The following is a 15,408-nucleotide window of genomic DNA, read 5'->3' on the forward strand; positions in this document are numbered from 1 at the left end:
TGGATGGACAAGCTCACGGCCCACCTGGTGTTAAGTGGTTACCGGAGCCCATAGACATCTACAACGTAAACACCGTCACCCACCTTGAGACATGAGTTCTAAGTCTCAGCTTTTACAGTATAACGGCTGCCCCGCCCTTCATACCGAAACGCACTACTGCTTTACGACAGAAATAGACAGGGTGGTGGTACCTACCCGTGCGGAATCATAAGACATCCTACCACCAGTTAAAGTATTTGAAACATCGGAAATAATATAATGGGAATAAAAATGCGAAAATAAACTGTAAAAGGAGTTTAAATAAACACACGTGTTAAGTTCAATAATCACGCAGGTTTTGATCAGCAGTATTTTATTTATTCAAAACAAGACTTAATGTACCTATTTCAAAACATTACCAAGGTATTTCAGTACCGTCATATTGTAAAAACTTGCCACTGTCAGCCTCTCCTAAGTTCTCTATGGTATTGAAAATTCCCGCAACGCTCGAGTCAACGTCTAAGGGAGCGTTTTTCCCGCCCATGTCGGTCTTAACCCAGCCGGGATGCATACAAGCAACGAGGATGCTCTCCTTCTTCAAGTCGATGCTCATTGATTTCGTTGCCGCGTTTAGCGCCGCCTGTAAATGATGATTTTGGAAAATGTTTGTATAAAATTCTAAGACGAGAACGTATTACAGTAGATTGGGGGCAATAGAGGCTAGAGGTAGAATAGGGACAAACCTGGGATGTCACAATACTTTTGTTGAGTTGTTAGATTTAACTTTGTTGAACTGAAAATGACTTTTACTTAGTGTTTAAAAATATTAAATAGCTTAATTTAGTCATCAAGGTTTTGTAACTCATTAAAAAGTTAATTACCTTAAGTGAAGTACCTACCTAACAATTAAATAGTGGCAGCTCTATCGAAAAACTATTGTCCCCATACGTAACCTGATCCACTCAAAGCCAAGGTGAATCGGGTCAAGCGAGTTTTTTCAGTTTTTGTGTATATTTTGTAATGAACTATGTACAATAACGCATCGTATATAAAAATTTATGCCTCCGGAACCATTTAGTCTCAATTTTATTGGTATTACCATAAGAAAACCACTGAAAATTTGTGTTGGATTAGGAAAGGGTACCGATTCCCCCCAATTTACGGTACGTATTAAAAAGTATTTCTAAAATGAGCACTCATTTACCCAACAGCGTTTATTATGTATGATCATATTAGTGGCTCACCTTTGAACATCTGTAGGGGTAGAAGCCGCCTTGATCATTTTGCGCTATGGAACCAAGCACAGAGCTCATGTTGATGACGGCGGCTCGCTCTACTCCCACTGCCTCGCCACTGTAAAGCTCGGCTGCTCGCTTCAATAGTGGCAGCAGACTCTGGTGGAGTGACAGATTTTTTGTTTACTATGGAAAGTAGTAATTGAAAATTTTGGTGATAAAGAACTTCTTAAGTACAGTGCAGTGAGTTAGAAAACACTGTAACCAATATATGAAGGAGTTGTTCGACTCTGTTAATTTATATAGGTAAACAGAGCAATAACTGTTTAGCACCTGTGACAGAGAAATTGAGAAGTGCGCGTTTGGGATGGTATGGACATGTGATAAGACGAAATGACAATGAGTTTGGTAAGAATTTTTAACTATGAGTGTGGAAGGCTTTAGAGGAAGAGGTAGACTTAAGAAGAAATGGATGGATTGCGCGAAACTAGATATGTGTAAGAGGGGAGTCAGCGAAGAAATGATTATGATAGAGGAGTATGGAAGGAGAAAATATGTTGCGCCGATCCTAGGTGACCCGCTGACTCTAAGATTGACCCGCTGACTCTAAGATTGACCCGCTGACGCTAAGATTGACCCGCTGACTCTAAGATTGACCCGCTGACTCTAAGATTGACCCGCTGACTTTAAGATTGATCCGCTGACTCTAAGATTGACCCGCTGACTCTAAGATTGACCCGTTGACTGGCGCCCACGAGGCCGTCTTTGTTTTTATATCACTCTACACTGCTTGTCTAAGCAAATTAGCGCAGTGATGAAAGAATATAACACGTGCTGCTTGTTCAGCACATTAACAGTATACCAAAAGGATATAACAGAGCGAAACTTATGAGAGAATTTGAGTTTTTGCCGGACCTCTAAAAATGTTGACTTACCTTAGTGAGCATGATCGGTGCAACAGTGTTCACCGTGAGGTTGTCCATCAGCTGCTCGGTCTTCACCAGCCCCAGTTTAGTAAATTTGGTTGTTATACCGGCATTATTGATTAACAGATTAAGTCCTTGGTCTCCGACGATATTTTTTATCTGTGCCGTCAAATTATCGTAACCAGAAAAGTTTGTGACATCTTGAATATAAAATATACGAAATATATTAATACGTGAAGCAAAAACTTTGTATCCCTTTTTACGATAATTGCGCGGACGGAGGAGTATGAAATTTTCTACACTTATAGAGAATATAGAGAAGAAGCGCACAATGCTAATTTTTTTTTTAAATAATGCTTAAAAGATACGTTAAATCAATAAAGAAAACATTACACACACTACATACCATGTACAGTCAAACCTGGGTAAGTGAGAACTGGATAAGTAAGAAAACTCTATAAGTGAGAGTAATAGCAAGGACCCGTCATTTTAAGCTCCCAAAACCTCTATTAGCGAGAAACAGAAACCTCTGTAAGAGAGAGTCGTTTTTTCCTCATAGACCTCCGTAAGTGAGACTGCTACCTATCTATACCTCTATAAGCGACAGCCGAGCTTTATTTATATTATTTAGGAGGAACAAATGACAAAACAAATTACAAATTTAACATCTGCTATTTTATAACTCATTTTTAACTTTCGTGGTACTTCTTATCATTGTTTTTGTATTGTTTTCTCGTGAATATTGAACCTATTCTATTTCGTGGAACTAAATAACGATGTTATTTTATCGTATTCTTTTATCGCATTATTTTCGAATGGACACGTGTGCTTGTGTACCGTCCTGTTTGTCGGACTTATTCAGTTTATCGTTAATCAATTGCGAAGGAAAGTTCTGTTCTGCATCATGTAAAAACGGAAAATTAAAGTACAGTCAAAATCTGTTATAACGACATCGAAGGGACTGCTCATATTCAGTCGTAAAAACCGATAGTCGTAACAACCGGTGATGTTTAATGTGTATCGTGCAAGTACAAACAAATCGATAGGGAATTTTTGGAAAAATATATTTATATAATACGCGATTTTTCTTTAATATGAATTTGTTTTATTTTTCTTTGCGACATTTTGAAAGTTTCACGAATAACTCCACAAAGTTTTGGTGCGTCTTGTGTATAGATAAGTGACAAACTAACTGAAGAGATATGAAGAAGCGGGCTTTGACTACCGCATGCACGTGTTTTGTTTCTAAGAATTAGAAAAGACCCTATACTAAACTAAATTCTATTGTTTTCTTTCCTGATTTTAAAAGCCATTGAAGACAAATGTGGATACCTATTCAAATTGTTTACAATACAGCTTAGCCGGTCGTTCTAACAGATCTAATTCTCCGAAATATTAGTTAAATGTGGTCGTTTTATGAGGTATGTCGTTATTACCAATGTCGTAGAAAGCAATATTTTTAATAAGGCGGTCATATGGCATTCAGCCGGGACCTTTGTTCTAGGTTATTATAACCGGCATGTTGTATTAAACGACGTCGCAGTAAACGGTTTTGACTGTACTGTCATTAAAGTCATAAACTTAAAATAGTGAATGCATTTGAATGCGGAAAATCACGAATCGAAATTCAGAGGGAGCATTAGCGAGAAACTCGGGTTAGTGAGAAACCTCTATAAGCGAGAATGAGATTGTGCTCTCTTGAACTCTCGCTTATCCAGGTTTGACTGTATTTGACGCACACACGCATGCATACTATTTATTGTCAAACTTTTGTTCTTGACGTCTGTTGTCAAATTGAGAATGGATTAAATATTGTTTGTCTTTATTAATATTTTTTTATAGTGTAGCTTTGGCGTAATTTGTGATTATAGAAGTATAAAATACAATCATAATAGTGTACAAACTTACAATTCCAATTAATTATAGTCGAATTTCGACTACTGCGGGACCTCTAGTACGAATTAAACGTACCTAGTTAATACACTTATTATTTAAGAGTGAATATAATTATGGAGTTAAATATATGTTGCAATGCGAGGGTTAAAAGCTATTTGGTTTATGAGACATTTTTGAAACTTTACCGTAGATCCGTTTGAAGTTTAAAATTTGGAAACAATACCATAAAAAAAACTTCTTCAACTGTTTGAATGGAGTATTAAACTTAATTGAAGTTTAAAAAACATCGGACTATTGATGCTCGCTCGTAGTCACTCATTGTGGACTTAATGCAGGGATTCGGACGAGAAAATAAAGTTCTTGATATTTTAGTTTTACTAAGTTTTTACTCGAGTTTTACGAATGATCCTGACACATAAAACATATTTTAGGTTAATTACGATCAATTCATTAACAAGGTCGAGCGCAGTCTGCACTTTCATTTCACTCTAGACCCTGTATAGGTTTGTTTTGTGTCTTCTTGATCAATTGTAGGTAGTCATGATTCGGATTCGACATATACTTGTATTGTGAGACACTGAGGTCGTCGGGTATTTTGTGTGTCAGCTCTTAAAGTACCATTCCCTGCCTATTTATGTCGGGAAGTCCTCATGCGGCCCAATTTGAAGCGTGGGACCATTGAGACTTTAACCTCATGTCTAACAATCGGTGGCGGCATTCGCTTTGGGATATTCATGTGTTCAACTAACCACTTAACATCAGATGAATCGTGAGCTCATCTGAAGATCTAAGCAATAGAATTAAGATTAACAAATGAAATCAATATTGGGTGACATAAACTAGAAAATCTATTTTAATAATTAAGTAAATATGTACCTAAATGTAATATTGTTACATTATGATTTTTCTCCGACAATTGTTTTAGTTCCTGTGAAAAGAAAAAAAAAAGATTATTCGTAACTTGTTAGTTAATGTGGTCACTGAACACATAACTGACTAACATACAACGGGGGCCCATTTATTCCTGATGATATATTTAGCATTCGTCATCTGACTAAATCTGTTATGTTTTGGTAGGTACTTCACTGTTTTATGCGTCCATAAGATACGCGTGTGAAAATTAAATATTTTTAATATTATCAAATCTAACAATAATTAAAACAACTTTTACAATTTGATCTCGGGTTCTTTATTGTCATTATATTATTACCGAATGCTTCACAGTTTTCGTGGCACGAACGACTAATCTGTTGTTCGTCGACATTTGAATGTAGTGCTGACTGATCACATAATGATAAGAAAAGTCTTCGTGGCCTAAAGGATAAGATGTCCGGTGCATTCGTATGTTGCGATGCACCGGTGTTCGAATCCCGCAGGCGGGTATAATTTTTTCTAATGAAATATGTACTTAATAAATGTTAACGATTGACTTCCACGGTGAAGGAATAACATCTATATATATAAATGAATTGCTGTTCGTTAGTCTCGCTAAAACTCGAGAACGGCTGGACCGATTTTGATAATTTTGGTCTTGAATTATTCGTGGAAGTTCAGAGAAGGTTTAAAAGGTAGAAAAATATGAAAATGCCCGGAATTAAATAAAAATAACAATTTTGTTTTCCCTTTGATGTGTCCCCCGTCGAACGGATTCCTTTTGTTTATTTTAAGTTTATTTTATAAAAGTTTAGATCTTTTATTTATCGACTGAGGCATTACGAAGTCTGCTGGGTCAGCTAGTCGTGTAATAAAAATCAAACCCGCAAAATTATAATTTGCGTAGTTACTGGTGGTAGGACCTCTTGTGAGTCCGCACGGGTAGGTACCACCACCCTGCCTATTTCAGTCGTGAAGAGTAATGCGTTTCGGTTTGAAGGGTGGGGCGGCCGTTATAACTATACTGAGACCTTGGAACTTGTATCTCGGGGTGGATGGCTCATTTGCGTAGTAGATGTCTATGGGCTCCAGTAACCACTTAGCACCAGGTGGGCTCTGAGCTCGTCCACCCATCTAATCAAAAAAATATAATTTGTGACTCATTCTTGCCTACGAATATTTTATGGCGTAACACTAGAACTTTAGTACGAATTAGCTGAGCGTTTTGTATTTTAACCCGCGGATGTCTATCTTTAAGGTTTTGTCACATAGGCACCAAGATGTAATCTGCATATTTAGTCAAATCTGTATATTATAAGTATTATAACGGTAGGCGGCGGTTTGGCTCTGCTCCTGGAATTGCTGACGTCCATGAGCAACGGTGACCACTCACCATCAGGTTGGCCGTATGCGCGTCTGCGTAAGCAGCGTGTAAACGGGCAATAAAAATAATAATAAGCTTGCTTGTGACCCGCAAAATAAATATTCCAATTAAACTCGAAACTGGTACTACATAAAAATCAGCCAATTCCGATTGCAACCTTTATGCATTGTTTTAATAAGAACATTATTACAAAATTGTTTATATTGACAAAAAATTATGTTAAACCGATTTTAATTCTGCTGGAGGAATGAAATATAGATACATATTAGTGGGCGACATTTACGTTGTGATTGATGCCTATTGCCTCCGGTAACCACATCTGATAATACACTGCTCGTTCTAGTGCTAAGACCTCTAGATTATTATTAAATATAAAAATTATGCGCCTTCAAAGTTTTCAAGAAAGTTCAATATTACGTCTCTTTTTTTTTTTTTTGATTGAAAGATTACTGGTGGCCCAGAGGCCTTTCCAGTTTCACCAGGACACGTGGGCGAGCAAAGGCTCAGCCAGGAGGGGTGGGATTTGCTAACAGCTACCCGAGCGCCTCCGAAGGAGACCTAACAGCTCAAGAGTAGCTGCTTCGCGAATGAATCTACTACCGGATCGGAATCGCGACCCGCTGAGAAGATCCGGCGAGAAACTCAGCGAGCTGATTCATGGGTTAGGTTGCACGGCGAACTCTTTGTCGAGTTCGACGAGTACGGTTACCGAGGTCCCTAAGCCTGCTCCTAGTGTTAGAGCTGAAGGTGTCTAATGCAAAGGTTATTGGATCTGATGGATCCGTAAGGACGTGTCTAGGGCTATTACGTCTTAAGGTGGGTACTAAACTACAAGCTTGGGAGCCTATTTAAACAATTACGTAGGTACGTCTATTTGCTTCCGGCCGTAATTGATTGCCCACCTCAGTTAAATAAAAAAAGAACTAGAATATTAAAGAGCAATTATGCGTGGCGTTCAACTAAAGTATTTTTCATAGGTAGGTACATAAAACGGTACATTTACTTAAATACATGAGACCAACTCTCAAAACATTAAAAGAACATTACAAAAACCAAAAGCATAACTTGATACATTTTCATCAATACGGTAATGAGGTCATAAAGTATGTAGGTATTGTGTGCTATGGTATGGTTCTAACATTTTCATCATGATCACACAAAATGTGAAACGTCATTCTCTTTTCCAATATCAACATGACGTCAGCTGTCATAAAGTATAGGTATTTTTCGTCTCTTTCGCGCATCAATAAAACTAGTTTGCCCGGTGACGGCTCGAGTACTTGGCCGTGAGATTTGTTGTATTGTAGTTAAATTTTAAAGATTCTTATTGTTTCGTGTTAATATATTTTTGTGATAGTGAATTGAACAATTGTTGCAGAAATGGCACCTGTCGGTAGGTTATTTGTTTTTTTATTAGCGATCAACCTACCTCTGATTCGTTTCGGCAAGTTGCGATAATTCTCTGCGACTTTTTGCAGTGAGTAAGATATTTCACCATACCAAGGCCGAGGCCTCTGTTGGCTCCTGTGATGAGCACTGTCTTCATCCTTGATTCTTTAACCGACTGATTCAACTCTTAATAGTTTCTTGACGTTTGATAGAAAGTTATCGTCAACCCTGATTTAACGAGGTAGTTTATTTATTTGTTGTCTCTGTCATTTATTGTTGTCAGAATGACAATCCTGAACAGCTTATGCAGGATAAATAATTTGTTTAAGCCGCTTAAGTTAAGCGAAAATGTGTTTCTGGTGGCAAGGCGTTCGCTGGCCAGCAGTAAGTACTCGTAATAGCTTTGTCCGTAGCCTTGAGGCGAAGATAATTAACATAACCTCATCGCGACTAACAAAATCCGTGTTTTTTCCTTTAAAAAAAATACGATTTGCACCCGTTTGTGTTTGTGGTTGATATGCTCGCATATAACTGGTCTTTAGCACTTTTTTGTGTGGCAATGGTGAAATATCATACACAATTATTACACAATTTTTGTACACATTTCATTTTCAATTGAAAATCATTCTTATATACCTATATTAAAAGTTTTATTAAACTTGACCATATGAATAGTAAAACTAATGAAGAATAATGAGAATATTCATAAAGTATTGATAATTTGACAATAATATACTCATATCCAAAATTTCCTGGTCAGGAGGTTGGATGTGTTGTAGCCGTAAAACCAAGTCAGTAGCACCGCTAGAAACGACAAAAGTAATCCCAGTAGACAATATACCAGGTATCTCATATTTTTCTCTGCACATTCACTGCTGTTGCAATGGGGAATTGGTTATGCAGCCTTCATTGCTCAGAGAAAACCAGAGTACATTATGGAAGAGCACACTTAATTCATGTGGCGTTTTGCTCTATGGTGTTGAAATGTATATGTATGTCCAACTATCGTTGAAAACTTATTGGTTAGTAAAAGTTAAATGGTGTTGGTGTAACTTTGTCAATTTAACTTACCGACCTCGTACTATTTTGTTACTGCAACTTAAGAGCACATTTAAATAGGCTAGTTGACTGATTTTTTAATCTAATCCTAAAAAAATATGTCATTTTATGAATGACAGAGATCAAGAGCTTTTTTTGTTGGCCTTATAGGCAGACGAGATTACAATCCACTTGATGGTGAGTAGTTATCACAGCTATTGGCGTCAGCAATGCCAGGGGCAGTACCAAGCTATTGCATACTGAATAAAAGTCATGTAGTCACACATTTGACCTATTCTAATATATCACTCACAAAATAAAACTTAAAATCTTCCTATAAATAATTGTCAACATCTTAGAACATGTAATGAAGCTTTTTCAGACAAATTGACTATAAATGTGTTTACTGTTACGCAAGGTGATCAGCTAAGCTAGGGCACAGTGAAGCCTTCAGATGTTGTTATTTGACTTTATATTAATCAATTTAACAAATTTGGGAATCAGAACTCATTTTAATAAATATAAAACCAGTCATCTACCTAGTCGTATGACTTCTATAAACTTTGAAACTTGACTACAAGAAGTATGACTTCTATAAACTTTGGGCTATCCATTAGAGTAAAATTCTGGTGATCATAACATAGGCTGTTCATGCGGTTTGTGGGCTACATATCAAATGGGAATATACTTGTTTTAGTGTGGAGTTAATATTAATTACATAATTAATTATTTATCATCAATCCAATAAGTCTTTTCCTAACTAGGTAATTTAAAATTTTTAAAACATATACAGGATGTCCCAGAAAGAATAGATAATCCTGAAACACCTCATAGTAGAACTATTGGGGACACGAAATAAAAAAATAATAGAGTTCTCAGGTAGTACCCAAAGTACGTATTTCTTTTATTGCTTAATTGGGTGGACGAGCTTACAGCCCACCTGGTGTTAAGTGGTTACTGAAGCCCATGGACATCTACAACGTAAATGCGCCACCCACCTCGAGATATAAGTTCTAAGATCTCAGTATAGTTACAATGGCTGCCCCACCCTTCAAATCGAAACGCATTACTGCTTCACGGCAGAAATAGATAGGGTGATGGTACCTACCTGCGCAGACTCACCAAGAGGTCCTAACACCAGTAAAAAACTAAGTTGAAAAAATAAGTTGATATTTTCCATACTGCTTTGTGTTTCTGGAATATACAACAGCTACAAATAAATGGAATCCATAGGATTTTTGGTGTTATAATATTCTACATGGACTACCTAAGAAATATTTTTTATTTTTTTATTTTGAGTCCCCATTAACTCTACTATGAGGTGTTTCAGGATTATCCATTATTTCTGGGACACCCTGTATAAATAGAAATATTTCTCAGTAGCATTTTGTGTGTTACATGTTCCATTGCTTTTCACATGTATTAATAAAATAGTATTTTAAAAACAATATGCAAACAAAACCCTTTGATATGAAGTAAAAATGGCTATGCCCATTTTGGACACTAAAGTAAAAAAGTGTTTTAAATTATCTCAAATTTGTTTCAAAGCACTAGTAACTTTTCCATAGTTATAATTTAATAGTATTTTGTGTGATTCTGATATAAGATGCAAGTTCAGAACTGAGAATGTACTATTTTTATTTCAAAAGCAGATAGATGCTTACAGGCTTGAATTGTTTTGAAAACTCATTTTTATAAGCGAAAGTTGGGTGTAAATTTAATTATCTACCACATAGTACAAGCTGGTAAATGACTCATGAATTTTAACCATATTCATGTAAAGAATGTATCATATATTCTATATTTATATATGTATAATTTGCGTTTATGCTTATCAATTAGTATATTATTGTTAATGTCCAATGTTGTTACTTTTTAATATTTTTTATATATTAACAAATGACAATCATGTAGTTCAATATTAACAGATTTTAAAAAATAAATAAAAAAATATCATCATTTTGTTTTTAAAAGCAATTTTGTTAAATTTTTTAAATAAAAATACCTAGTAATTAAAAATTATAAGCCTAATCAAACCAAAATACTCGTATGTAATTAAAAAAAAACCAGTTAATTCCTCCATCATAGTAAAGTTTAAAAATATTTTAGCAGGAACATACGACTATGATCTGGCTGTAATCGGAGGTGGCTCCGGTGGACTGGCATGCGCCAAGGAGGCTGTGAACTTGGGTGCTAAAGTGACTGTGTTGGACTACGTCACACCCTCACCGCAAGGCACCAAGTGGGGCCTGGGAGGAACCTGTGTTAATGTAGGATGTATTCCGAAGAAGCTGATGCATCAGGCTGCTTTACTTGGAGAGAGCATACATGTAAGTGATTAATCTTAAAACGAATTAGTCATGGCGTAACCGGCACGTTTCTTATTATTAACATAATTAGTCATTATCTTCCATAAATTTTGTAAAACTTTTATTGTGTAAGTTAGTCTTAAGTGTGTTTGAGATTCCCATCGCGTAGTAGAAATCGGTTTCTAATTTTCTCATATCTTAAGTTTTCAAATACCCTGCGTATTCTAGTTTTTCCAAGACAAAAGTAGTCCACAACGTTTGCCTACGTTTCCCGATAGGGGCGCTGTTCCAACCGCATACAAATTTGAGTTAACTTTTACGCTATCGATAACGTTAAAAAACTCGCACTAAGCACAGACGATGCCGATATTTCTTATCGTAGATCCTTAGTCAGAGCAACGTGATTGCGAGTTTTAATCTTATTTTAATATTAAACTTTACCATTACGTGCATTGACTTTATGTGTTTTCGTAATACGTTGTTTTATTACATGATTCTATAAATCACTTCCGATGTGATATTTAAAACGTTGTAAATCTAGAAAGTTCTTAGAGACCACTCGGCGGCCAAATAAAATGACAATATTAATACAGTACTAATAATTAAGTTAGAATTTAGCATAATTATTGAAGACCGTAGTTTTGGCGAGTTGTGCTCACTCTCACGGTCGCCAAGGTTAGCACGATCGACCTAGGCATCCATAATTCATTGCTCTGTCGTGGTTTCTACGTAACGGTGAATGTTATTAAAATGTAATTGTACAAATCGATACTTGAATTCAACCTTGAACTAGAATTTTTAAGTTTCATCCAATAGATTTCTTGCTCTTTCGGACAAGATGGCCGCCATGGTACAGCTTGCCTGATAATTATGATAACTTTAATTTTTAACTCTGGAAAGTAGCAATTATGATTCTTACTGGGTTTTTTCTGTGTCAGAATTAATTGAGATGTAGCGTGGTGTAAAGAGATCGTCTTTATCGAGACGCCCTGTGATATCGATTGGTGCTGTAGCTATCATAAACTAGAAAATATGTGACAGATTCCTCAATCGTGTTAACGACATTTACCAGACAAGCTTGAATTGCGGCTCTATGCCATCATTATGTTCGTTTCTCTCGTAAAGTAATTGTAAAAATTCGTTTTGAAATGATTGATGGCGACGTTCACGCTGTATTCTCCAGAAGTTTCTATTTAAATATTAAATCTGAAGAAATGTTGCTTTCCTACTTTATAAAAACTTACGAGGGAAAATTTCTGCGATATATAATATAATTTTTTTTTCTCTAGTTTATGTTTATGTCGGTAATTCGTTCGAGTGAAGCAAATTGAAGTGTGCCTGTAATGAATGTTCTATGAAAACGTCTTATTCTGTTCATACAAAATTAAAATACATTCAACATTAATTTTTTTTTTATCTGTAATACAATCTTCACCTTTTGTATAAATAAAAATTTGTGGTCTGTTGTTGTGCGCGCATCACACAAAAACTACTGGATATGTAATTTTTTTTTGCTTTTATGTCTGAGGTAGGTACTTTTTTATTTAAAAAAAATAAAAATAACATGATAAAATTCACAAAGCATAAAAGTTTGAAGAAGCTACCACTACTACGACTAATGAACTAGGTACTATGAAATTTAACTAGTCCTTGATAGATGGCTCATATTGTGGAAACCATACGGGGACTTCTTATAGAGTTAGTCTAAAAATAAACCTTAAACCTAACGTGTGCTCTGACTCGTTAGGTTTAAGGTTCAGAATGGAAATGTATTTTTTTATATAATTACAGGAAGCGGTTGCATACGGTTGGGAGGTGCCCTCACTGGACGCGATCAAGATAAACTGGCCAGCGCTAACTGAAGCTGTACAGAATCACATAAAATCTGTGAACTGGGTGACCAGGGTTGACCTGAGAGAGAAGAAAATAGATTACGTTAACGGTCTGGGTGAGTTTAAGGACGCCCACACGCTGATAGCGACCTTGAAGAATGGATCGAAGAAGGAGATCACGGCTAAGAATATTGTGATCGCCGTGGGCGGTAGGCCGCACTACCCGGACATTCCTGGGGCGGTCGAGTACTGCATCAGCAGTGACGATATCTTCAGTTTAGGTCATCCCCCCGGGAAGACCCTGGTCGTTGGAGCTGGATGTATCCTTTTTATTGTGAGGAAAATACGCGTGCTTGTACCGCGCTTTCTTAAACACGATCGGTACATACATACGTAACAGATTGTTTCAAACTAGTTTTCACTAACTTTAGTCCAGTTACCGTTATGACAAATTTCATTATCGTATTAGTGACAAAATATTTTTTATTTTATTTTATTACCCATGTAGGCAGAAGATCATACGGCCCATCTGATGGTGAGTGGTTACCGTCGCCCATGGACTTCAGCAATGCCAGGGGCAGAGCCAAGCCGCTGCCTACCGCTTAATACTCAGCCGCTGCCTACCGCTTAATAAATCTCAAATACTTTTTTTTATTTGTACATAATGCCCTTGCTACGAATATTTCGAAAAAAAAATCCCTCTTCATGCCATTGATTTTTATATTTTCAGTTTTTAATTAATATAGAATAAAATATATAGAACTCAACTTATCAGATTATAAATACACTAGCGCAGCTATATAATAGGTCTGATAGTTTATGAACCAGAGAATAATAATTTTAATTATTTGTTCAAAAATTGCATACGCGGGAGACGCCGTAGGGCACGTCTAATATTTAAAAGGCTGGCTGACAAATGACGTTAAATCGCCTCTACAATTGTCACGCTTTGCATTTTGACGATCATAGCTCTCCAGTGTGAAGAGTAGTTTGCTCCTCATTCTCTACCGAATCCCTCGGTCGCCCTACCACCCACAGCTTGGTATGGGCTCTGTCATAAGACACACAGCCTTGCATACATACATGGGCCGCCGGTAACTACATTCTCGATCCTGCGGATCGATTGGCAAACAGTCGACGTCGGTCATTTCGGCCCCTCCTGATCCACTAACCGTGCTCTTAGGTTTATTGCTATTGAAATCTCTATTGAAGTCGTCGTGGCCTAAAGGATAAGACGTCCGGTGCATTCGTATATAGCGATGCAACGGGGTTCGAATCTCGCAGGCGGGTACCAATTTTTCTAATGAAATACGTACTTAACTATTGTTCACGATTGACTTCCGCGGTGAAGGAATAACATCGTGTAATAAAAATCAAACCCGCAAAATTATAATTTGCGTAATTACTGATGGTAAGACCTCTTGTGAGTCCGGACGGGTAGTTACCACCGCCCCGCTTATTTCTACCGTGAAGCAGTAATGCGTTTCGGTTTGAAGGGTGGGGCAGCCGTTGTAACTATACTGAGACCTTAGAACTTATATCTCAAGGTGTGTGGCGCATTTACGTTGTAGATGTCTATGGGTTCCAGTAACCACTTAACACCAGGTGGGCTGTGCGGTCTTCCACATACCTATGCAATAAAAAAAATTTAAAAAAAAACCTAAAGCACCGGTCATCGTTCTCGTCGAACCCGTCGCTTGCGACGAAGGGCTCGACGAGTAAATTAACTCACAGACACAGCCCATTGAGTTTCTCGCTGGATGTTTCATCGAGTCGCGTTTCCGATCTGGTGGTAGATTCTGCGAAGCACTGCTTTTGTCAGCGTTAGTGTTAGCAACGTCCTCAAGTTAGATCCCCATAAGCTCTCCTATGGTTACGCTGGCATAGCCTCTCAAGGCTACCAGCTTAGATAGGAAAAAAAGCATGGCAAGCATGATCGCGTATACACATACTGCATTATCTTATCATTGTACCATGTTGTGTTGTAGGTGTACTTGCTTATCGTGCAGCCGATTGAAATTCGATGAAGGAGAAATATAAATTGCAATTTATAATAAATTTTTAAAACGTGCCTGTACGAGGAAGCCTGTGTATTAATGTACATAGTGTATGCTTATATACCTTTATGTATATTTATGTGCTGAGCTAAATCATGGACATTGATTAAAAGAGGAAAACAAATAACTTTAAATTGTTTTTGAAAATATTATAGAACTATCGCAAAACCCAACATTTTGATCTAGAACATTCTGTCGGTGTAGTCAATGTATTCGGACGAGTGCTTCCAATCGTTTACTGCAGCCTTGGCTTGGCTGTGATGGCATCTAAGTGCTTTGGTTATTAATTTAAATACCGATGGCGAGACGATATGCTTAGCGGCTGCAATCGGTTAAAAACAATGCCTGTGCCATTACAAGCAATGTATATTTTATTATCTCTTCATTTTTACAACTGTAATATTTTATGTACTGATTGTTGTCACGTGTACCTAACGTAGAACAGAAGATATGGATGGCAGGTTGCATACGTACAAGTCTGTCTCTCTAT

General features: G+C 37.0%; 2 protein-coding genes across 9 annotated transcripts in view; one reads left to right on the forward strand and one right to left on the reverse strand.

Moving 5' to 3' along the window:
* Positions 1–15,408, forward strand: part of LOC101738027 (thioredoxin reductase 1, mitochondrial) — a 29,962-nt gene that overhangs the window by 5,650 nt on the left and 8,904 nt on the right. The window contains exons 1-4 of one of the 8 annotated variants that reach the window (XM_038013197.2): positions 7,522–7,686; positions 8,443–8,526; positions 10,830–11,050; positions 12,821–13,181. In XM_038013197.2, the coding sequence (XP_037869125.1) occupies positions 7,674–7,686; positions 8,443–8,526; positions 10,830–11,050; positions 12,821–13,181 (679 nt within the window). In that variant the 5' untranslated portion in view covers positions 7,522–7,673. Of the gene's footprint in view, positions 1–7,504; positions 7,687–7,920; positions 8,067–8,442; positions 8,527–10,829; positions 11,051–12,820; positions 13,182–15,408 lie in introns of those variants that run through there. The other 7 variants (XM_062670753.1, XM_038013199.2, XM_038013200.2 and 4 more) reach the window with 7 other exon arrangements.
* On the reverse strand, positions 336–7,938 carry LOC101737894 (C-signal). The gene is made up of 5 exons (XM_004921529.5): positions 7,723–7,938; positions 4,913–4,964; positions 2,150–2,340; positions 1,224–1,373; positions 336–619 (listed from the first exon to the last, which is right to left on the reverse strand). The coding sequence occupies exons 1-5, from the start codon at positions 7,837–7,839 to the stop codon at positions 395–397; spliced, it is 735 nt and encodes a 244-aa protein (XP_004921586.2). The 5' UTR covers positions 7,840–7,938; the 3' UTR covers positions 336–394.

The sequence above is a fragment of the Bombyx mori genome, chromosome 10, assembly GCF_030269925.1.
Source record: "Bombyx mori chromosome 10, ASM3026992v2".
Classification (NCBI taxonomy): domain Eukaryota; kingdom Metazoa; phylum Arthropoda; class Insecta; order Lepidoptera; family Bombycidae; genus Bombyx; species Bombyx mori.

What these genes read in the sequence shown, in the direction of transcription:
- LOC101737894 (XM_004921529.5), bottom strand. Translation starts at nt 7,839, where the DNA reads ATGAAGACAGTGCTCATCACAGGAGCCAACAGAGGCCTCGGCCTTGGT. An exon ending in CTTGCCGAAACGAATCAGAG is followed by an intron (nt 4,965 to 7,722) that starts GTAGGTTGATCG and finishes TTCTTTTCACAG; the next exon opens with GAACTAAAACAATTGTCGGA. An exon ending in TGTAACAATATTACATTTAG is followed by an intron (nt 2,341 to 4,912) that starts GTACATATTTAC and finishes TTTATATTCAAG; the next exon opens with ATGTCACAAACTTTTCTGGT.